Source organism: Cupressus sempervirens, chromosome 2, assembly GCF_028749045.1.
Source record: "Cupressus sempervirens isolate cs-2001-9-10 chromosome 2, ASM2874904v1, whole genome shotgun sequence".
NCBI classification, from domain to species: domain Eukaryota; kingdom Viridiplantae; phylum Streptophyta; class Pinopsida; order Cupressales; family Cupressaceae; genus Cupressus; species Cupressus sempervirens.
In genome coordinates, this window is record NC_143119.1 from 773,791,502 (window position 1) to 773,815,203 (window position 23,702).

Below are 23,702 nucleotides of genomic sequence, written 5' to 3' on the forward strand. Positions count from 1 at the left end.
GAAGCCAATAGGCAAGAAACTCCTAGGAGAGAAAGAAGACCGCAAAATCGAGATCTTAAAAGCAAAGTAACTAAAGTAACATTTCCAAATTTTGTTGGATTGGAAAAGACCACTGCACGTGCTTGGCTACAAAAATTGAACACTTATCTTACCCTTAGCCCGATGACAGAAGAGGATGCACTCCAATTTGCGATCCTTCACTTAGAAGGCACAACACATGATTGGTGGCATCATGGCCTTGTTACTCAAGGACACCAAAATATTATTTCATATGAAGAATTCTCTCAACAACTCATTAAAAGGTTTGATAGAAAACACCCTCAAGAAGACTTTAGAAAGCTGACTCAAATCAAGCAACAAGGATCAGTTGAAGGTTATATAGCCGAATTCCAAAAACTCTCAGTCAGAGTTACAGGAGTAGATAACGACAAACTCACTTACTTGTTCGTGGAAGGATTAAAAGATTCACTAAGAGGGTTGGTCAGTGTTCTTAAACCAACATCTCTTGACGATGCCATTGAAACAGCTTTGAGATTAGAAATTTCATCATCAAGTTGTAGACCTTCAAGCAACCATAGCAAACCATTCCATGATATGAGTGAAAAGCACAAGCAAGAACTCCCAAAAAGAAAATGTTTTCACTATGGTGAGGACTTTGAAAAGGGTCACCTATGCCAAGATGAGAAAGCTCGAAAACAACGAGAAGACTTAAGAAGGAAGAAATTATGCTTCAAATGCAAGGAATCATGGGAACCAGGACATAAATGCGGGAAGAAAAGTCGAGTTCATAGAATAGAGGAAATACTCGACCTAGAATTAGAAGGGACAACACCGAAGAAGATGAGATATGATCAAGGGAACATCAATAACATTCAGTCAATGAACAGAGAGGGAAGCCAATGGAGCTTCGAAGAAGTTCAACCATAGTTAAAAATAGGAAATTGTAAGTTTTTTTAATTAATGTAATCATAAAGGTGTAAAATTGATTATTTGAGAAATGATTTAGGGATTTCAAGTAGCTTTCCTATGGAGTCTACAATCAAGGAAGGTCTATAAGACGCCTTATTGTAGTACTAGTTAAAGGAAAGTCTATATAGAAATCCTACCGTATATAACTTTCCTATGGAGTCTGCAATTAAGGGAGGTCTATTAAGACACCTTATTGTAGTACTAGTTAAGCGAAAGGCCATATTTAACTTTCCTATGGAGTTTGCAATTAAGAGAGGTCTGTTAAGACAACTTATTGTAGTACTAGTTAAGGGAAAGGCCATATTTAACTTTCCTATGGAGTTTGCAATTAAGGGAGGTTTGTTAAGACACCTTATTGTAGTACTAGTTAAGGGAAAGACTATAAGGGCATCTATCCTTCCTATGGAGTCTACAATCAGGGAAGAACTGCTATGATACCCTATTGCAGTACTAGTTAAGGGGAAGATAGTAAGGGAACCCTATCAACTTTCCTATGGAGTCTGCAATCAAGGGAGAGCGGTTAGGACACCCTATTGTAGTGCTAGTTAAGGGAAAGATAGTAATGACTCTTTTTCACAAGAACCTTTCTAGCCAAACAAGCTATCCGCTAAGTAGACCACCTTGTGTGGATGCCTAACACCTGCCACCGGGGCCAAGGGGGCCAAAGTTCCGCTCTTGGGCTTAGTATGGAACTGGCTTGGATTGACTTATTATTATTTGAATTTCTTGAAGTTTATATATAGCATGTACTGATGCTTATTTTGTGGTTGCAAGGTTCATAAACCTAATGAAGAAGTATAGTCATTGCGCATTGTTAATTTTAGGATCTAATCAAGGTTATGTATGATGTGTCTACATCGTGTCTACTTTGTGTCTTCATGCATCAATGTGTATGCCTCGTGTTTTCTTTGTGTCTTCATACATTCTTATGTATACTTTGCATTCAAATGCATGCTACATGCATGGCTCTTATATAGAATAGAATGAAGTAATATTATAAGTAAAAATTTGAATGGGATCTAGTAGTCAATTTCGTTATTTAAGGTGAAACAAATATGAAAATGTTTATTGCTTGAGGACAAGCAAATTCGAGAGGGGTGGACTGTCATGACCCCTCCTAAAAAGGGAATCTTACAATTATAACTAAATAAAATTATAATAGCTCACTATATGATTAAAATATATATATGTTTATCGCAAAAGATAAATATTTATAGTTTATTTATTCTACTTAATTACTTAATAATAATACAAGTTTATAATAATAAATAACATTATTAGTAATATGAATTAATGTCTATATATATAGACATTTAAATATAAATCCAAATACATACTAACTTTAAAATCTTTACATAAATCTATACACATATAACTAAATCATACACGAACCTACCGATAATGCATAATCAGAGGCCACGTCCTTTCAAAAATAGAGGTAGCGGTATAAAAGATGGTAAAGAGGGATCACAATGAAGGCAGCAGAATATTATGACAGTTCTAAACAACAAAGAACCGGATTTCAACACAACGGATGTGCAACAGAAGATTGAAGACCACTAGCGTGTAAGTTGCAATAAATACATTCAGACAAGTACCTTTAGAGTAGAATCCTTGTTACTATCAATAGAAGGACGCGGAACACACTTAAAGGATCACCATCTTGAAAGTGTGGGAAAGTAAGACTGATTGAATCACGTGGACGATCAGGGGATACGTATAATACTGGAGTCGCAGTTTCATCATTACTCACAGAGGGGATATATAATACCGAAGTTGCAGTGTATATGTAAGATCACATAGGATACATAAAGTCAGAGTCTTATATTATTGCAGAGAATAATTAAGATTGCATTATATATATTATCACAATTGATAAAGATCACAGCACACATATATTACCGCATAGAATAACTTATTCAGATTGCAGAGGATATTCATATATTTTCAGTATATATAAATCTATAAATGGGAGGGTAGTACGACTGATATATATTATTAGGAGAAATTCCTAATTGCAAATATATTTTATCTTATAAAAGTTATCATCTCTTTGTATATATGTTACTCAAGAGATTGGAAATCCTTACAAATTTCATATATTTTCAAATATAGAATAAATATCCGAAGCTATCCATAGACCCTTAATTGGAAATTAAGAGTGTTTGAAAGTAAATCAAAAGGGTTCATTACACAGTTGCCTTAGAACAAGTGGAAAAGAGAATCCTAGGGGCTCTAAAACAAGATGATCAACACGGCAAATAGAGGGTTGAGACTCTGCAAGTTGATGAAGCAAAAAGTAGCATGATAGGTGAAACAAAGAACCAAAATACGCCACCCAACATGGAAATGAAGAGAGGTGATGAAACAGATGAGTCGAAGAATTCCCAAAGGGAGAAGTATCAAGAAAGCAATGGAGTATGGACTCTAATGTTCGATGGTTCCAAAACTAAGCAAGGAGCTAGAGTCGGATTTGAGTTAGTCAGCCCTAAAGGGGCAACACATCTGGAGGCGCATAGATTGCAATTCCCATCCACCAACAATATGGCAGAATATGAAGCTTTGATTTTAGGCTTCTTGTGTGCTATCAAGAAAGTTGCCAAGATACTACATGTACTTGGAGACTCATATTTAGTAATTGAGTAGATAAAGTAGAAGTATGAGAAGAGATTGAAGAGATATAGAAATAGAGTTTGGGATTTGATAGAGGACTTCAATGCCTTCAATATCATGTTTAGCAATAGAGCAAATAATCAAGTGGCAAATGCCCTCGCACAAACTGCAAGCTCACTATCACCAATTAAGTTGGATGGCTTGAACAAATTTAGAGTTGAGTTGGCATCGGTCCCATCAGTACTAGACAATGTCAAGAATTTTTAAGTGTTTGAAGATGATAGACATATCCTCAAGTTCTTGACTAAGTCAGATGTCTTCACAACACAAATCATTGATGGTGAAGTGGATGAATAAGTAGAGATCGACGGAGGAGTTATGAGCATAAAGACAAATACTATTCCAAAGGGAATGATTGAATTAGAAAGAATATTCGACATGGACCAATTCAACAAGGTACAATATCAACCCACAAGAGGTGATGAATGCGAAAAGGTTAATTTGGGAACAGAGGATCGTCCCAAAATTATCCACATTGGGAAAGTTTGTACACCTAAAGAGAAGGTGGATATACCGAGTTTTATGAGAGAATTCCTTGATGTAATTGCTTGGGGATACGAAGATTTGAAAACATATGCTCCTTCCATCATTACACACACGATTCCACTGAAGGAAGGCAGTAAGCCATTTAGGCAGTGACAAAGGCCAGTCAACCCTTTGTTAGAACCATTGATATTTCAAGAAGTGAAGAAGTTGCTGGATGCACGGATCATCTTCCCAGTAAGGCATTCAACGTGGGTCGCCAATCTTGTCTCAGTCAGGAAGAAAAATGGAGAAATAAGGCTATGTATTGATTTCAGAAATTTGAACAAAGCATCAGAAACGGACAATTATCCATTGCCATCACTAGATGAGGTCTTGCAAATCGTAAATGGAGCACAAATGATGTCGTTTATGGATGGATACTTAGGGTACAATCAGGTAATTGTTGAAGAAGAAGATAGATTGAAAACGACCTTCACCACAAAGTGGGGAACATTTGCATACAGGAGGATGCCTTTTGGTCTGATCAATGCAGGTGCAACATTTCAAAGGGCCATGGATTATGCTTTCAAGGACTTAAAAGACAAGTGCATTATCATTTACATGGATGACATAACAATGTTTTCAAGGAACAAAGAGGATCACATTATGGATTTGAGGAAAGTTTTCACGAGATGTAAAAGGTTCGAAGTTTCTTTGAATCCGAAGAAATGTATGTTTGGGGTTACTGAAGGAAAACTTTTGGGAATGTGATTTCAGAAAAAGGTATCATGATAGATCCAGAGAGAGTGGAAGCAATTTCCAAACTTGGCATACCTGCTAGCAAGATAGAGCTCAAATCATTCTTTGGAAAAATCAACTTCATGAGAAATTTCATATTTGCATTTGCTGAGATTGTAAAGCCAACGAATGACATGTTAAAGAAGGATGCAAAAATGGATTGGACTCCAGCAGCGAAAAGGGCATTTGAAGAGATAAAATATGCTATCATCAATGCACCAGTTCTAGTAAGCCCAGATTATGAAAGGCCATTCAATATATATTCTTTCGCCTTGGATCACGCCTGTGCAGCCATTTTAACACAAAAGAATAAGGAAGGTGAAGAGCATCTGATTGCTTTCATGAGTGCACCTTTCAGGGAGGCTGAATTAAACTACTGAAATGTGGAAAAACAGGCTTATGCCTTGGTGAAGGCGGTAAAGAAGTTCAGGCATTACATCTTGAGAAGCAAAGTACATGCAATTGTGCCTAACATAGCAGTGAAGACTCTTTTGATGCAAAACGAGCTTGGAGAAAGAAGAGGCAAGTGGGTCGCCACTATCCAAGAATATGACATAGAGATTCAACTGATGAAATTGGTTAGTGGGCAACAATTGGCCTAAACCATGACATCAGAGGGGCTTGGACTTATTATCATCAATGCCCTTCATATTTGAATCTAGTACAAAAGCGAGCATTGAGATTCAAGAGTAGGAGATATATGCTACAAGGAGTAGTGTTATACAAGCAAAATCATGAGGGGATATATTTGAGATGCATTGGAAAAGAAGAAGCCAAGAACATTTTGGGACATTTTCATGATAAATGGGGAACAGGACTTGGATCAAGTTTGGCTACAACACATTGGATACCAAGAGCTGGATACTACTGGCCAACTTTTTTCAAAGACACGAGCATGTAAAGACTTGTCATGTTTGCCAAACTGCGGCAAAGAGAGAGGAATCTAGCAATGCCTTTGCGGTCAATTATTGAGGTGAGAGCTTTCATGATGTGGGGACTTGACTTCATTGGTCCTATCAATCCACCTTCCTTAGCGCAACATAGGTATATTCTAACTACAACTAACTACTGTACTTGGTGGTCAAAAGCTCAAGCTTTCAAGAATTGCACTTCTGAGACTGTCATTAAAATCCTTAGAGGAAAAGATCACTACCAGGTTTGGGTGTCCTGCTTTTGTGTGTGATAATGGTTCTGCTTTCGCTTCTTTGAAATTTCATACTTGGGCATTTGACCACAGGATCATATTAAAATTTTCATCAGGTTACTATCCCCAGGGAAATGGCCTAGTAGAATCCATAGATAAGAACCTTTTGACTGTAATTTAAAAACTTTAAGACAAGAACCCAAGAGATTGGTACACACAACTGAGATATGCTTTGTGGGTAGATAGAACAAGAGTTAAAGAGTCCACAGGAATCACTCCTTATCATTTGGTTTATGGACAGGACCCTGTATTCCCTATTCAATTAAAAATTCCAACTTTAAGGTTCATACAGGAGTACTATGATGAGAGCGAAGACAGAGTCCAAGTTAGGTTGGCTCTATTGATGCAATTAGACGAGAAAAGAGACGAAGCCCTAGAAAGTTTTGCAAAACATCAAGGGGTAGTTAAGCGTTGGTTTGATAGAAAAGCACAAAATAAGGCCTTCAGGATCTCTGACTTGGTCTTATATTGGGACAAAGCTCATGAAAAGAAATGACAACATGACAAATTCTATAAACTATGGAAGGGTCCTTTCCAGATTTTCGAGATTATCGGAGATAATGCATTTAGACTTAAGACACTGGTGAGGATGTCCCATTGCTTGTCAATGGGCAATTCCTCAAGCATTATTTCCAAGCCTAGGACTCCATCCAGAGCCCTTTTTGTACATAGTTAGAATAGCTTTGCTTTCGGTTAGTAGTTAGTTTGTTTTTTCGTTCTTTAGAATAGAGTTTTTTTTGGACCATTTGGCCCAAAGGTTAGAGTAGTTTCCCTTTCAATTGTTTAGGGTAGTTTCTTTTAGTTGTTTAGTTTAGGTTTGTGGGGGAGCTCGAATTTGATTTGCATCAAGTCATTTGACTTGGGATAGTTTAGCTTCCCTTAGTCGAAAGTAGATTTTGGTTTTGGGCCTTTACAGGTGCAAAGGGGGTCCATCTTATCACTCGTGGGCAGGGTGTGTAGATTTTACACTTTGGTGACAAAACGAAGCCCGTTTGGTTCATTTCTTGAATATATTTGATGAGGTTCAGAGGTTTAAGGATGTGCTTAGTTGTTGGTCTATGGTAGGACTTGTACTAAATTTGGGTCAAACTCGATGAGGTTCTTAAGTTATCTTTGACATGGTTACAACATTCTACTTACACTTAATTGCTCTGAGTTCTTGATGTCTTGAAGTGAAATTGGACTTAGTAAAATCATACACTTGCTTCAACGCCACTGTTGTCTTCCAAACCCTCCGCAAGCTTCATTGCCTGCAAACCAAACAAAAGATTGAAAAGAAAAGAAAAAAAGAGAAAATATCATGAGAAAAGAGAAATGCAGTATCAAAGTGAAAATAAAGTTAAAATTTGGTTCAAGGGTGTGCAATCATCTCTATCGGTGCTATAAAAATAATCACTAAAGGTAGAACCATGATTGTGGTGCCACAACGATAACTTCGTCGGGGCTATAGATACCTGATTGGCAGCAAGGCTCTGTCCAGGTTGCTTTTGAAGTAAAGATATTATAATAAGCTAAGTTTGATGGATCTGAGAGATTATCAAGTTCTTGTCGAGCGGGGAATAAATCATTTGCACCCATGTGAGTAACTTATGGTCAGGGTGCTTAAGGTCAACTTGAGAGTTCTTTCCCTTGTTGAGTGCTCATCCTTAAGTAGGTTTTCGGGTAAGCCATCTTGAGAGTTTTGTTTTGAGTTATTTTATTCTTGAAATGTTTAGGAACATTTCACTCGTGGAGTTGCCAGATGTTGCGAGGTTCTCACACCACCCCAAAATTTTGGGGAACCCCTTTTTTTGGTTGCCTCGCCAAATTTTTTGAAGTTGTCCAAAAAAATTTGATTTGATTTTTGAAAATTTTAAGTCTTGGACGCCTTCTGGGCTAGAGGGGAGAAGGTTAGATTTATTTTCACTCGGTTTCAACTTGATTTTCCAAAACAACCAATTTCATCCTTAGGCCGAACAAATTTCAAAGAACAACTGTTGGCAGGATAAAATTGTAAATCTTGTACTTAGACAATTTTTTTGAAGATGTAGATATAAGTGTATAAATTTGAATAATTTTCAATTTTTTTTTTTTTGGTTAGATTTAAGTTTTTTGGAAAGTTTTGAATTTTTTTTTCGGTGGGAAAATTAATTTTGTGATGATGAAATCAAATAGGAAATTCGATTTTAGACTCTGGAGAAATGATTTATTTTTGTCAAAAAAATTAAAATTGCATAGCAAAATCGATTTGGATTAAAATGCAAAAAATTGGCTTTAAATGGATTAAATATGCCTTGAAGATTTTAAAATAATTAAAGGAATTAGTAATTTAAAATTGAAAAAATTAAATTTGGTTTGCTAAAATTCGATTTTTAATGATATATTAATTACTAAATCATCATTAAATGGAAACGTTTAATGTCTACAAGGTTTTTTTTTTTTTTTTTTTTGGCAATCTTGGTCTAACCAGCAATTTAAAAAAAGTAAATTTCATCTTGACAAAATTAATTTTTGGCTAAGCATTTAATCGGGGGCTAGATTTGCGTTCAAGTTAATTTTGTTCCCAGGGTCCCAATCAGCCAGCTAAGGAGGGCAAGCAAATGGAGTATAAGAGGAAGCCCTTTCCCCTTATCTCCTCACTTCTCATTCCTCCTCTTCATGGTGCTTGGCGATTTTGACTTGGAGCAGATTTCCTCTTTGTTGGACGATTTTGAAGGAGCAAATTGGCATTTTTCTTTGGGCGATTTTCTTGCAAAGGCAACTTTTCATTTTGTTTGGCAGTTTTAGAAAGGGCAGATTGGCATTATTTTTGGCGATTTTCTTCATGATAGAGATCTCCAATGCTTTGCGATTTTCTTTGTAGGGCAGATTTGCACTCTATATTGGCAATTTTCCATGTTAGAGTTCTCTAAGGAAAATCAGATTTTCCATTTTGGCAATTTATTTTTGGCGAAGGAGAACATTTTCAGAATTGCAAAGTTGGAGGGCAGATTTGCTATTGTTTAAGTCTGATCTGACATCTTCTAGAGGCTGCGATTTCTCCCAAGGTTGGATGATTTTTGGTTGAAGAAGAAAACAAGTGATAAAAGTCTGATTTTTTTGGCACATGCATGGGCAATTTCAAGTGGACAAAATTCTGATTTCTTCAGCTAGGGCGTCATTTTTGCAAAGGATTTGAAATTCTTAAGTCTGATCCTAAATTCCAAAAAAAGACCCGGCCATTGGTAAAGGTATGTTCAATTCATTTAGAGTTGAAAGGGGTTCTTAAGTGGATTTCGCTCTTTTGCTCTTGTCTAGTTTTGTTTCCCTTGGTTCTTCTTGCATTCATCATCCACCACTTCATCATCCCATCTTAGGTTGAAGATTGGAGATTGATAAGGGTAGAATCCATGATATTACATTTGAAGAGGCAGAAATAAGCTAGACCACCCTAGGTTGAAGTTGGGAGATATAAGCGTAGTCCATCCTAAAGTAAAGGCGAGACCAATGTCGGTACAGTAAATATGATACAAATAAAGGACAGACTAAAGGAAGGACAATCCCCCATGGCAAAGAAGATATACAGAAGTGGAATTGTACACGCAACAACTTTTCCTTCTACCTTGCCTTGTCCAGAATTGGTTATCGAGTGCGCATCTAGGTTTGATTTGATCAGTAAATCCATCATTTTTGATGAAGGGAAGAGAGTGTTGGCCAACATTGGCGGACATGCAATCAAAGAAGCATTTAACATGCCCAAGTACAAGAGCATGACAGTGGTGATGATGGATCAGGCAGCCAAATCATTTCAGGATTACCAGGAAGCTTATTTCATACATCTAAAACAGGATTGGCTACACCAAGGAAAGAAAGGAGTAACCAGATCATCAAGGCTCACTGTGGCAGACTTCAAATCAGAGTATGGAGATCTCATTGTACTTCTCAGCCGGAGCATAGGCCTAGCTCAAGGTATGCAATTCGAAAACTGGATTTACTTCTTTATTGATGAAATTGAAAAAGGAAAAAGAAGATTTGATTGGGCTAGAATCATAAGTGAGAATCTAGAGTTTCAACTTAGAATTGTACAAAACCAAAAGCAATTCTACATGAGATCCTATTTGTTTTCCCTAATTGCTAGATTGTATAAAAGTCTAGGACTTAAGGCCTTAAGAGAAGTTGGCAATGGGCTGGGGCAATATTTGGTGCATGAATGCTATCCACAACTTCATTTGCACAACAACAAGGAGCACAAAATGTTTTGTGATGTCTTTGCCATGAAGACAATAAGGGTATTACAAGGGATACCTACTAGGAGACTCTCATCGGAAGCAGAAGCAAAAATAAAAAAGTATGGGGGTTGGTTCATCCAATTTTCGCAATTACATTAGAGTAGCAGGAAGCACAGTTTGTCCCAAGAGGCTTCCAAGATACCCACCCGACAAGGTAGTTTTGATGGAATTGGCTAGGCAACTTGAGCATTATGATAGAATAATGAGACTCGAAAGTAAGACAGGGATTACCTTCTCATTTGGAATTGGCAATGATAATTGCCCCAATCGTATCGCCTTTGCAACTGCGAAGAAGGAATTGGAATGGTATCATCTAGAATGGTACAGAGCAAGGCAAGGAGTCAATCCTAATGGTCTTATCAAGGTATCTCATGGAAATATATTTAAACATGTTCCCACTATAGAGGACTTTTGGGCCAATGCCAAGGATGACTTTCATGTGAGAAAGCTAGCTTTCTCAAGATTGTCGACGAACATTATGAGAGATATCAAATGGAGAGGCCTTGATGTTCCCGATCAACTGGAAGGTGATGGAAATGCGTTGAGAGAAGATTATGATACAATAGAAGGAACAGAGTTGAATCCAGTAGATTGGGATGATCATCAAGATCCCTCCTTGGAGGCAGTTACAAGAGCAGTTGATTTGTATACTGAGTCGTGGTATAATGAAAGATTAAGGAAGCTGCAAAGTCAAAGGATTTCCCTTATGAGAAGATGAAGCCAAAAGAGGGTCCAGCGGAATCAGTCGAACAAAAGGGTGAAGGAAGTAGCCGGCAACAAGAAATAGTTAGAAGCAAGAAGAGAGCTTTGGAGGTTGAGAAAAATAAAGAACATCCGGAACCTCCAGCGAAGAGATAGCACACAATGCCATCAAGGGAAAGTATAATTGAGGCTAGAGGCTGAGAAGATAACACAAGTGAACAAAGGGCCGCGATAGGAGTGAGCTTTGATTCGGAGTCAAGTGGTTACATTGATAGCACTGAGTACTCTCCTCTCTCAGAAAATCAACGTGGAGATGACATGGCAGATACTAGTGAAGATGGAGATGGGCTAATTGATATTGAGGCAATAAGTCAGGCACTCGAGGCTATTGGTGATGCTTTGTTAGTTGAACCAAATCTAGATTTGGGGAGATACAACGCACCACTATGGTTAAGGAAAATGCTTATGCCAAGATTCGAGGTAGTAACTGCCCAAACAATGGAAGACATCCAAGGATTAATAGATAAGGGTGATAGCAAGAACCAAAAACAAATGGCAAAAACGGTGGCAAAAGTAATCAGGAGCGACAATGATGGTCATCGAAAGGTTCAAATTGCTATACCAACAATCAACAAGGCATTGGATGAGATTGCGGCCCAAAAATATGAGATAATGGAGCATAATTTGGGAAGAAACACATATGATATGGAATGTGAAGAGATCTAGGAGGGTATAGCTTTAATCAGAGAAAAGGTTGAGGAAGGCAAATGAAAGGATCATAAAGTTGGAGGCCGAGAACAAATATTGGAGAGATTGCCAACCTATTCAATAGTTGCACCAGGTAGCCCTTCCTTAAGACAGTGGGAGCAACCTAGAAGAGATATCGGCTCAGCAACATGAATTCAGGGATTGGATCCATGATACAATCCAAGATGGGTGAAATTTCTTGCCTTCCTTTGTCTTGACATTCTGGTCATTAGTGATTGTTAGAAACAAATTCAAATTATTTGAAGGGGAGTGGAAGGATTTCCTTCCAGTCAAGGATTTAGCTATTCCCAGGCTACAGGCATTCATTGGGCTACCAGAGGCATATTTGGAAAGGGCCAGGTTGGTTGATGAAAGAGGATTGAGTATGGTTGAGTCTTGGTTTGTTGCCTTGACTACCAGATTGAGAACACTCGAGGAGATACAAAATGCAGTTGCACAACACAGCCCAAGCGTCGACACTTCCATTTTGACCATGATGAGCGACGTTGGGGTGGCACTTGATTTCGAAGACATCAGAGAAGAGAACATTGATGAGACAAGACTTGGATCAAGATTGGATGAGTTAGGAAAGGTTGCTATCGAGAAGAAACATTTGGGCACCCTTTTCTCCCTTAATGCCTTTATCAGATTCGCAAAAGAGTATGAGAAGGACCATGAGAAGACACTACAAGCAGAAAGCAACATGATGAAATCAACTAAGCTCAAGATAAAACATACACTTTGCCCTCCCATGGAGGAAGTCAACGAAAGGCTAGCTAAGTTCATTGCCTTAGCTAAAAGAATGAAAGAAAAAAGGAGATTTATATTAGAAGATCATTTGATGTAAGCCGAAGTGGCAATTTTTCTTTCTTCTAGGATAGGACAAGTGTCTAATTCTGATTGCCCACCATTTTGGCGCCTTCTCATTGGTTGCTATTTTTTCACTTTTTTCATTGGTTCATTGACGAGATGGTGTCTTCTCATTGGCCGATGGGGTGGCAACACTAATTAGGGTTTCTAGGATTCAATTTGGATTGTCGGTTTTGCCTCTTTATCTCTACCGTCGGTTGTACATTTTGGCCTCTATATAAGGCCATTTGCTCATTTGTAATGGGCGGAGAAAATTGTTGCAAAGATAATGCCAAAAAATTGCTTTTCTTTCTCATTGTTGTTACTAGCATGGTGAAGAAGAGCTTTTCGTATTGTTGCATGGTTTCTACTTCCAAATAGTTAGAGTAAAATTTCTTTTCAAGTTGTTAAAGTGGATTGCATTTCGAGTAAAGTAGGTGAATAGTTGCATGGTAGCATTGGTGGATGTTTGATAGGGATTTATAACTAGGCCACTAGCATCCTAGAGGCTTGTTGGGAAGCCTTGTGTGGTAAACTAGTTTATTTTCCTTTGAATCATTGCATCTATGGAGGTGGAGCCGCCAGTTAACTTTCATCAGATTCGATCCCCGTCCATTTGCTAATCTTCCATTTGTTGGAGTATGAGTAGAATAGCAAGTAGTTTATGAGTTGGAACTTTGAAGAAGAGAGTTAGACACAAGTCATAAGAACCATTTACCCTCTCCATCAACATCATCTTGCATTCACACCGAATCACCATCACTATCATTTCGTCAAAACGCAAGTCATCCTCAAACAAACAGCATAAGGCCGCCTACGTGATTACCAACAAATCACATCGATATACTGAGTTAGTATCCACAGATGTAAGGAACATTGGAGTTATTCTCATGTCCCATGAGTATTAACTTTTCAAGAGAGGAATTGAGTGTTTGATACTCTGTATCAGATATTGAATTGCTAATATGTTATGTGGTATAAAAACTGACATCAACAGTCACCTCGGCCAACTCTGACTCAGGTTGGCTAGCTTCAGTTCCGTGATGAGGTGAATCTGCCATGTTAGGGAGTTCGCTGTTTGGTGAGACTTTTTTCTCTCATTGTAACTAGTTGCGTTGCGATTTTACCCTTCGGATATCTTCCCAAACTCTCAAATTCGCACCATAGGAATTCGCCTACTCCAATAATGAGATCGTCCTGATCTCCCTCCATTCCTTAAGTATGGCTCTTTTCCACAAAGTGTTAGCTAAGTTGGCCATAAAGTGATATATTTGTATGCCTTTCTCTTGATTCGAGCGGACCTCGGTACATCTGCCAATGTAGTCGTCGAGTTACTGCCCTCAAGGATTCATGGCCTGTTCGAGTAACATTGGACCCATTGTCCTTGTTTTGTTGATCTCACTCAATCCTAACACTACTGCTTTGAGATGGTGGTCTTCTACTTCCTCAGTTCCAAAGGCTACAGGATGTCCAACTTGAATTAGAACCCCGCCTCTAGCAAAATCCGACGCATCGGTTTGAACTTCAAAAGGCGGTCTATCCCATCTCCTATTTTTGAAAACGTTATATTTTTGGAAAGCTGGTTCTGTCTACTTTTCAAAAATGTTGTAATTTCCTTCAGATTTTGCCCTATGCTCTTTCTATCATTTTTTGGCATTTTTGCTCTGTGGTGGATATCTTGGGTGTTCCAGGTCTGAGGATCGTTTTCATGGCATGAGATCTTTTGTTTTGGGCTATACTATCTTTTATATCAGCTTTTTTCTCTTTCTAATCACTGTTGATATCATTTGTAAGTATCTTTATGCGAACACACTAAGATAAAGTGCCACTCTTGCATTTTAGGATCTGAATGTTATTTTGAGACAGTTGTATTCGCACTATATTATAAAGTGCCATGGGGGGGAGGGGGGGTTACTTGTTGCCCTTTTTGTGCCCTCTTCCTTTGTCAAGTGAGTGTCCCTTCCATGACATTAGCCCCATGATGTGTCGGTGACACATGCCTTTATAGGTGTTTGTACCTCTTACTCTCTCTCGCTGTTCTTGGTTCTTTCTGCAGAGGATTTTGGCCCACTTTTTCAGTTGCCTATCATCTCACTCCGTTTGCATTAAGGGGGGTTATTCTTTTGTTTCTAATGCTTCCTTGGTTCGATGGTTTGATAGTGTGAGCTATGTATTTAGTATTTGATCCTATATATTAGGCAATTGCAGTGGTTGGCTACATATACATTTTGGTGAGATGGATCATCTACCATACAGACACTCTCAGTTCGTGCCTTCTATTTTCTGTGGAGGTTCTTCAGATCAACAATTTCTTTCTGACAGAGTTTGCTGCTTCTTCATGCTTCAGTGATGCTCTTCATGATCTTCTCTTTGTTCTTATTTTCTAGGACATTCCTCTAATTGGAGGCTTCTTCAGTCCTTCACTAGATTTTCAGCTATCTCTTTTTGGAGAGGGGTTTTTCCCACTGGATTTTCTCCTTTGTCTCTGGTTTACAGAGATTTCTTTGCATTTATACATGGGTACCTAACATGGCCTTGTTGCCGGGACCCATTCTGCATTTTCATCTTAGCTTTTGTGAGCGTAAGTGCATTCCCCTAAGTTGCACTTAAGGGTGGGTGTTAGAGTAAATAATTATTATTTACACTTTAGTTAAGTTTACTTAGGTTAATGCATTTATTTAATAATAGTCATTTAGGAGTTGTTGACAACACGGGAGTTTGTTCCTCTCTAAGTCATACTTATCCTCTCACTTTGATCGAGGATAATCCACCTTTTGTGGACATATGCTTCTTGTCAATCTTATCTCCTAGAGCTTTCTAGCTTGTTCTACAAGCTTCCTAGAGGCCTTTATATTCGGGCTCTCGTATTGTAATTTCATATCTTTTTAAGTCATATTGTATAGCAATTCTTTTTTCATTGTTGCATTATCTTCTCTCAGTCCGTTTAGTTTCTCCAAGCTCCACCCTTCCTTCTTTGGTTTCTCTTCAGTAGGTTATTTGCATGCAGGTGATCTTGGTGCACCGTGAAGTTGGCTTTCATCAACTTCTACACAAACAATTGGGGATAATATCAACGGAAAAATTTCAAAAGAACACATAAATAAGACTACACAAAGATTAATTCGAGAATAATAAATCGTTTTCATGATGTCTCATTAATGCATTGAAACAAAGAGGATGCACCTACGAATCCATGAGAATATTGCATAGGGTTGCCTCAATTTTGTGAGGTCAATATTGAGGACAACAGACAATAGCCTTAATCAAGACACTTCTCCTCAATGTCAATGCTCACAAAATTTGCAACATGTCTATGATTCCTCTATTCCAAATGAAGATTATATGACTAGCTTCCAGCATAAAAATAATAATATTGACTCCAATATTATTGATTTTCCTTTGAGAATGCTTCCACTTCAAGATAATTGTAGGTTAACTATGAATGGAGAATTGCATCTTTGAACTTCTGATATATAATCTCTTCTTTACTAAATGGTGTACAAAAAGGAAATGGAGATTTGTCCTATTTCCTATCATACATTTGGAGGATGACCTAGTAGCCTCAAGTAAGCTTTAGCACCGAGTGAGTTCAATGATCCTTTTCTGTAACTAAGGGTTGATTAGGAAACTGTAATTGGGCAGTGCAAGCTAAAAGGCTAGAAAGAGAGAAAAAACGAGTTTTAGAATGCATTGATTGATAGAAAGTATAGATACCAACTCTTTAACTAGAAGCAAAACTCAGAGGCTATAGTTGACTTGTGAAATTGATTTGAAGAGGATTTGGAGGGACTTTGGTGACTTGGTCAACTTGTTTCCAAGACTAGATTGATTGGGTCGACTCGTTCCTTGCACTTCCAACTATTTTCAGTTGCAATTTTTTTTCAAGGTCTTCAACTTTCCAGATTTGATATGGCACGAGCATCCTCTGTTCTTGCACATATAAAAGAGAGGAAATGTTGTGTAGAAAGGGGTTTGACTGATGTTGTGTAGAAAGGGGTTTGCTCAGTCGAACTCTGGATGAGGAATCGACTTTGAAATAGAAATGAAATATGCATGAAAGGAAAGTAGATGCTAGATTTCAAAAATAAATGCTTATACCTTCACAAACGGACTTGATGCGTAATGTTTATGAAAATGCTTGTAGGATGCTTGAATGTAGTTTTATGTAGTTGTTGGATGTTGGAATGTAGAGAAGGATCAAGGACACCCTAAAAAAGTGCACATATATACAAATACTCTTTAAATCTCCAATGTTGTTATGCTTGTTTGGCTCTTGCCTTGAAGAGGAACTATTTTCACATCGATATTCGTGTATTTGAAAGAAGGATCTCCTTGCTTAAGTGAGGTCCCCTTTGCTTGGCCTTCATGAGAGAGAGAGGCTTGCTACAATGATAATATTGCCTTCAATGATGCCTTGGATTCTTGAAATCTGCTTGGGAATGCTTGGTTGATATCTGAGTGAAAGGTAGGTTGCTTATATAACCTTCACAAGCATTTCAAAGCTCAGAACTCGAAGGAAGGTGATAAGGGTTTTATATTTCCTACTTAATTGTTGAGATGGACCTCTGATTTGAATACTGGGGAAAACCTTGGGGGAATAGGTTGACCTAGTTGGCTTATTCCCCCAAAAAATTCTCAAAATTTGGTTTGGGGGTGGGAATACAAAGTAGATGCCATAATGAACAATAGAATGCTGGCTGGATCAAGCATAATGGAAATGGAAATCCAAGAACACTAAAATGAGGCCTAATTGAGCATCTAATTGTAGGTGCTTACAATTTAGGACAGTACAAATGGTACCACAAATGTTAATGTCTTCTACCTACTATTGGAACAACATGACCTCTTGTGAGCTATATAATTGTTTGATTTTCTCACTAAGGAGAAATCATGACAAGGGACATGTTGATCTTTCCCCAACAAGAAGACCTCATAACAAGGGACCTATTGGTGACATTAACTTTGCATAGTATGCAAGTAATGTCACTAAAATAAAAAGAAACTCATGCAATGAAAATGAGGTTTATTACAATTAAGAATAATAAATTTGAAAGTTATTTTACATAATCTGAAGAAACATTTTGATCTTTGGGCACTACCTTAAAAGGAAGGATTAGTTAAAAGTTTTCTTAGGATTATGAAAGCTAAACTTTTCTCAGGACTGTAGTGTGACCTTCAATTTATCATTTTCTTTGTGATGAACCTACTTTTCATTGGGTGATCTTTTCATTTTAGTGACATTTCTTACATACTTTGCAATGTTTATTTCATCAACATTAACATCAAGTCCCTTGTCGTTAGGTCTCCTTGTTGGAGGAGGACCAAGATGCCCCTTGTTAAGAGTTCTCTTTGGTGAGGTAGCATCAAACAATGGTAGCTTGCAAAAGTTCGAGGCATTGATACATTTGTGTTGATTAACATTTATTTTAATATTTAGTAAAGAAAAGATTATATATTAAAAGTTTAATCATGTAATTTCTCCAATCATAGTTAGCCTATGGTTATCTTGAGAGGATTAAGCGACATCAAAGGAAAATCAATAATACTGTGGTCAATATTATCTATTTCTATGCTAGAAGCTAGTATATCCTCTCCATTTGGTGTGGTGTGATCATATACATGCGATAAAAATTGTGGACTTCAACATTGACAATAAGCAAATTCAGTAATTCATTGATTCAAGCACTCTTCTAGTTCTTGTATCCGAATCTCAGGTTGTAACAGTTTTGTGTGTTAATAGCATATCATCTATTTCTATCGTCAATATTATCTATTTCTATGCAAGAAGCTAGTATATTCTCTCAAATTGGAGTGGTGGGATCATAGACACGACAAAAATTGTGGGCTTTGACATTGACAAGAAGAAAATTCAGTAATTCTTTGATTCAAGCACTCTTTTAGTTCTTGTATATGGATCTCGGGTTGTAACACTTACCATGCTTTGAATGTTGATAGCATATCACCTTCCACCTAAAATGAAGTCTTTATAAACTTTTCCTGTAAAAACTATGGAAGAATTATTGTGAAATTATTGAACTTATTTTTGGGTTGTTGATAATAGATGCAAAGCAGAGTAGCCAGAAACTCCTCTGCCCCTCCTTGGGCGCACGTATCCCTGTGTCCTTATACCTAGCAGATACAGATACAATATGGCATGGATATACATCGAATTCCCTACCCACATGTCCGAAAAGTCCTTAATGTTATTGCAATTATATGTCTATATTGCTTTTGAAGCAATGAAAATATCCTATAACTAAGAAAATTGTGTTAAATATGTGTATTTTTTTATGAATGTCGTATCCAGTCTTATCCATATTGGGGGTCTTACAAAAAGGTTGTATTCCTATCCCATAGCGTACCCGTATTTGTATCCATATCCATATCCGTGCAACTTTGCTGCATAGTGATCTGATTTATGATTCTTTGAGAGCATTTCTAAGATTTTGGAATTTCTCCATGGTGTTGGTGGGATGAAAGAAGTGAAGCTTATAATTGAGTGACTCCTTCAGTATGCTTTGAATTTTCAGTACAATTGTTTCATGCATTAGATAGATATATGATATAATAATTTAACTTGAAATCATGCATATACTGCTTCTTTTGTTTATTTTTCCTAACAATTAGAGAGGAAAAAAGTTAATTAATATACTTTAAAGCTGTTAAAAAGTGTTAAAATTACTTGAAAATTTTGTTGAAACATATTCCAAACTAAAAATTTATTGAAGTCTAGTTTTCAGAATATTAAAAAATTACAATTAATTAATATTGAAAATTACCAGCACTTATTTTCGTCAACTTAAAAAATCAAATTCTTTTGTAAAAATCAATAAATTAGTAGACACATGAAGTTAAACATAAAAAAAAAAGATTAATTTTTTTTTAATACAGTATTAAGGAAGGAATAAGTGTTAGCTAATACTGAAATATGGCAGTTAAAAGAAAATAACTGCATTTTGTCCATTTTAATGGGAAATGCTCTCCTCCCATAACAGGTTTTTATGATCAATCTTTTAATGGAGCCTCACTTCTTTCTTGGGTTCCTGTGTTTCTGTCAAATTTCAGTTCTAGTGATAAGAATTTTGATTATTCCTGCAGGAAGCAAAACCATTTGGTCATGAAGTGTAGAGGAAGTAATGGAACTTCTGATGGTAGTGAGAAGCCACAAAATGAAACATCTGATAGGAACGGTGACCTGCAAGGTAACGGGCCTTTTAGACAGTCTGGGTTCGGAAGAACACGTCTCGCCAGAATTGTTCAAGAGGTTCAGAATAAACTATTAGGAAATATCAAAGAACTTCAAAAGAACTTTCCAATGAAAGTGTTTTCCCTACTTCTAGGATTTTACTGCTCTACTCTTTTCGCTACAAGTATAGGTCAAACAGGGGACTGGGATATTTTGTCAGCAGGTCTGGCAGTCGTTATAGTAGAAGGTATTGGTGCACTAATGTATCGGGCATATCCATTAATAGAGAGGCTACATTCTCTTGTGACACTCTTCAATTATTGGAAGGCTGGACTTTCATTAGGTCTGTTTTTGGATGCATTCAAATATGAAATGGATGCAATTTCAGTGTTTTTTGATACATTTTCCTTTGGAATAGATCTGATTTCTCTGCTTTGGCGGTAAGACTTACTAATTGTTAATATGGTTTTGCACTTTTGCCTTCTTATCTGTTTTGTGGAGTGAAAACTGAGCTAATAGAGTTAAAAGCAATTTTCAGAGGCATGTGGGAACAAATGCACTTGTGTCATCAATTTTTTTATATACCCATATTCATGAGGTGAAAGTGCTTTCTCTTTCTCAGGCACAGGACTTTAAAAGAAAAATTATTTTGATTTCTGTTTAGCCTGTCTGTCCTCTAGGCTTGACTTGTCCAGAGGTTTTATGTTCTTGTAGGTTTAAATTTTCAATTCTATTAACATAGGAGCAGCCAAATCATGGTAACACTAACAAGCTGCTTTTCAATGCTATCTTCCAATAACAAGGTAAGAGAAACATGGATGTCATAGAACATGGTTTGGATTTTCATTCAGATTGAATTTGGGTTATTGAAAGGATTACCAAATTTTAGCATTAGTTTGCTTGCAATAGTTTGAATGTCAGCTGTCAAATACGAGGGCCTTTTGTTTGGGTTGTCCACTGTGCAATTTTTTGCACCTTTGTTGGCATTTGGTTATGTTATATTGGAATGTAGAAAAGAGTCTGTGCTCCTTTCTTGTAGCATATTGTCTGGGAAAGTAAATCAGTTTAACTTTATTCTTTTCAGGGTTCTCCGTGTGCAATTTTTCACACCTTTGTTGACATTTGGTAATGTTTATATTGTAATGTAGATAAGAGTCCGCTCCTTTCTTGGAACACATTATTTGGGAAAGTAAATCATTTTAACTTCTTCCATTTCATTTGTATTCTATGTGATTAAGTATCAATGTTAATGATAGTATGGAATTGCCGCCTGCGTTTTGCCATTTAGAAGCCTTCATCCAGGCAATCATTGTAGAGTGAGTTGTTTCTTCCTACCATTGTGTTTACTCTTGAGTCTTTTGTAATAATTCAAGTACAACCGATCATTTTGCTTCACTTCTGAAATGTAAGGACAAAAATATTATTTCTCACTTGGATATGGAAACAAGTCAAGATAAATGCAAGATATATCACTATGCCCTTCTTGTCAATACTGTCTGGTCTCAAAGCCATTGTTATAAAACTTCATATTTCAATTTCCAATTTATTTGACAAGTTTTTAACCAATAGGAGTTAAAAAGATTCAAGTGAACTGCATAAATCTGTTTTTCCATCATTTGTGTAAAATAGTTTATTATCAAGTGGAAACTTAATTAATGAGAGGTTTCTTTTACAGGATTTGTGTGCAAATCAGAGTAGTGGATTTGACTACCTTCATCATTTAGTTTCTGTTTATTTACTGTCAAATATTTATTATGTTCCACAAATTGAAAGACTCACGATTTCAAAGGATCATCAAATCACAAGCTAGCTGCCAAGATGAAAATAAGGCTATAGCATGCCAATGGTCACATTGCAAAATAACTGTATAATATTATAATACATATCAGAAACAGAAAAGTTTGAAAAACTGAATACCATTAAAACCCATTAGCCCTATCTATGGGAAAGATTGGAGCTACTTTGAAGAGCTGAAGTGGAGGTGGATGACAAATGTCCTCGTACTATGGAGCTCAACGGTTTAACCCGGTATACACAATGGGAAAAATGCATGTCCAATTTGTTGCCAACTAGTGGCTGCAAGTATCAATTCTTAGAAAGCGTCAGGCCAACAAGTTAGATTGCTGTTTAAAGTTCAATGCTGACAATCGTACTATCCATCTTGGAGATGATTGTTCTCCATGGATCGAAGAGAAACATATTGTCCTCAACTTTATAATAAGAACTTATTCCTTTTGGGCTTTGAGATGATGACTTTTTTAAATTCCAGTTGGCCAGATGGTTGACAAGAATTTGAAAGTTGAGTTTGGTGTAAAGTTAGACCAAGAATGATGTTTTGTAAAGGATAAGTCCAAACAGTACAATATTGTAGCACAAGGGCTAGAAAAAGGGGAAACGCTTATGATGGTACACGATTCAATTGTGTAAAAATTCTGGACGTCAACATTTTGGATCACACTATATGATCCATCATTAGGCTGCAAGAGAACATAAGGAAACAAATTGATGGATCACGGAGTGGGATCCAAAACGTTCATATTTAAAAAGTTTACACAATCAAATCTAGAAACAATCATTAGCATTCATACCAATTGTGGAAATTTAATACCTTTAAAAGGGCAAATATTCATCTTTGTTGACTTGCTTACCCTTACTACCCTAGCACCCGTTTCTTCTTGTTAATGAGTAGTATTTATTTGGCTCCAACAACTTGGTCATTTTAATATTAGAACAAGTAGATTTTTGCAATCCATGAGATATTTGCAGCTTCTTGTTTCTGGATTTGATTGTGTAAAAGTTCTTGCATCAACGCTTTAGATCACTCCTTATGCTCTCTTTTATGTTCATCTTAATGATGTTGTTTTTCTGAGGATTGCTGCAAATGTAATAGCACTGCTATAATATTTGGTATGTGTGTTTTTAAATGGCAGTGATCTCTTTGTATTTGTATGTGATAGACCTGCATTTCATTCCAACTCTGTCTCTGCTTCTAATCTCTTTCACCTCTGTACTTGACTTTGATCCATTCCTCGCTTTAATACCTCCTTCAACAATACTTCTCCAACAAAAGTCTGACCATCAACAACTTTAAATTTATTCTCAACTGCTCATTTTATAGTTTTCTTTTGCTGTTTTGCAACTTGACCTAATAAGGTTTTTAGAACTTTCAAGAATTGATATTTGATCGCAGTCAATGGTTCTAGAATCATGTATCTTTTCCTTCCTTTAAATCTTTATTTTCATTGGTTCTTCCAACCTTATAATCATGCACAATCAATTTACATTCTTTAATAATATCTTTTCAAATCTTAACCTTGATTCATGTAAACCGTTTTTCTTGCTCGGTAGAGTCGTGTTGCATTAGAATATGTGCCAGTTGGAACTTTGAGGCCATCTCTGTGTCACTCGTTAAATACAATGTTCTTACTTACGGACACTCGCTAAACATTTACTCGGCGTCCTCCGTGCTTGGTCATCTTTGGTGTCTTTTAGCTCAGTATAAGTTGAATTGCTCGATGAATACTCGAGCTTCGGTATACATAACAGTATTCACTTATCTCCTCCAGGATAGCTCAGTTAATATAATAGTTCAGTTGCTATACACATTTTGACACTAATAGGCAACATGATTCCTTGTAGAAATAACATTCTACCCCTTTGACATTAGTGTCAAAAACATTATGTACATAGATGACTTAAATACAAAATTCTCTAACTCATAAAACGCCCCTATACATATGCTTCTCCTTGTTATAGCTTTTGTTTTGCAAAATCTTTTTCAAAATCTTTTTTGTTTGTAGTATACATATAATATCTCCTTATAATTTTGAAATACATACAAAAAAAAAAAAAAAAAAAAAAA

General features: G+C 36.8%; 1 protein-coding gene across 2 annotated transcripts in view; it reads left to right on the top strand.

The window, feature by feature from the left end:
• Positions 1 to 20,313, top strand: part of LOC149575758 (uncharacterized) — a 46,398-nt gene extending 26,085 nt beyond the window's left edge. For both annotated transcript variants that reach the window (XM_089815546.1, XM_089815547.1), the window contains exon 4: positions 19,753 to 20,313. In XM_089815546.1, the coding sequence (XP_089671672.1) occupies positions 19,753 to 20,284 (532 nt within the window). In that variant the 3' untranslated portion in view covers positions 20,285 to 20,313. The remainder of the gene's footprint in view (positions 1 to 19,752) is intronic.
• The last annotated feature ends 3,389 nt before the right edge of the window (positions 20,314 to 23,702 follow it).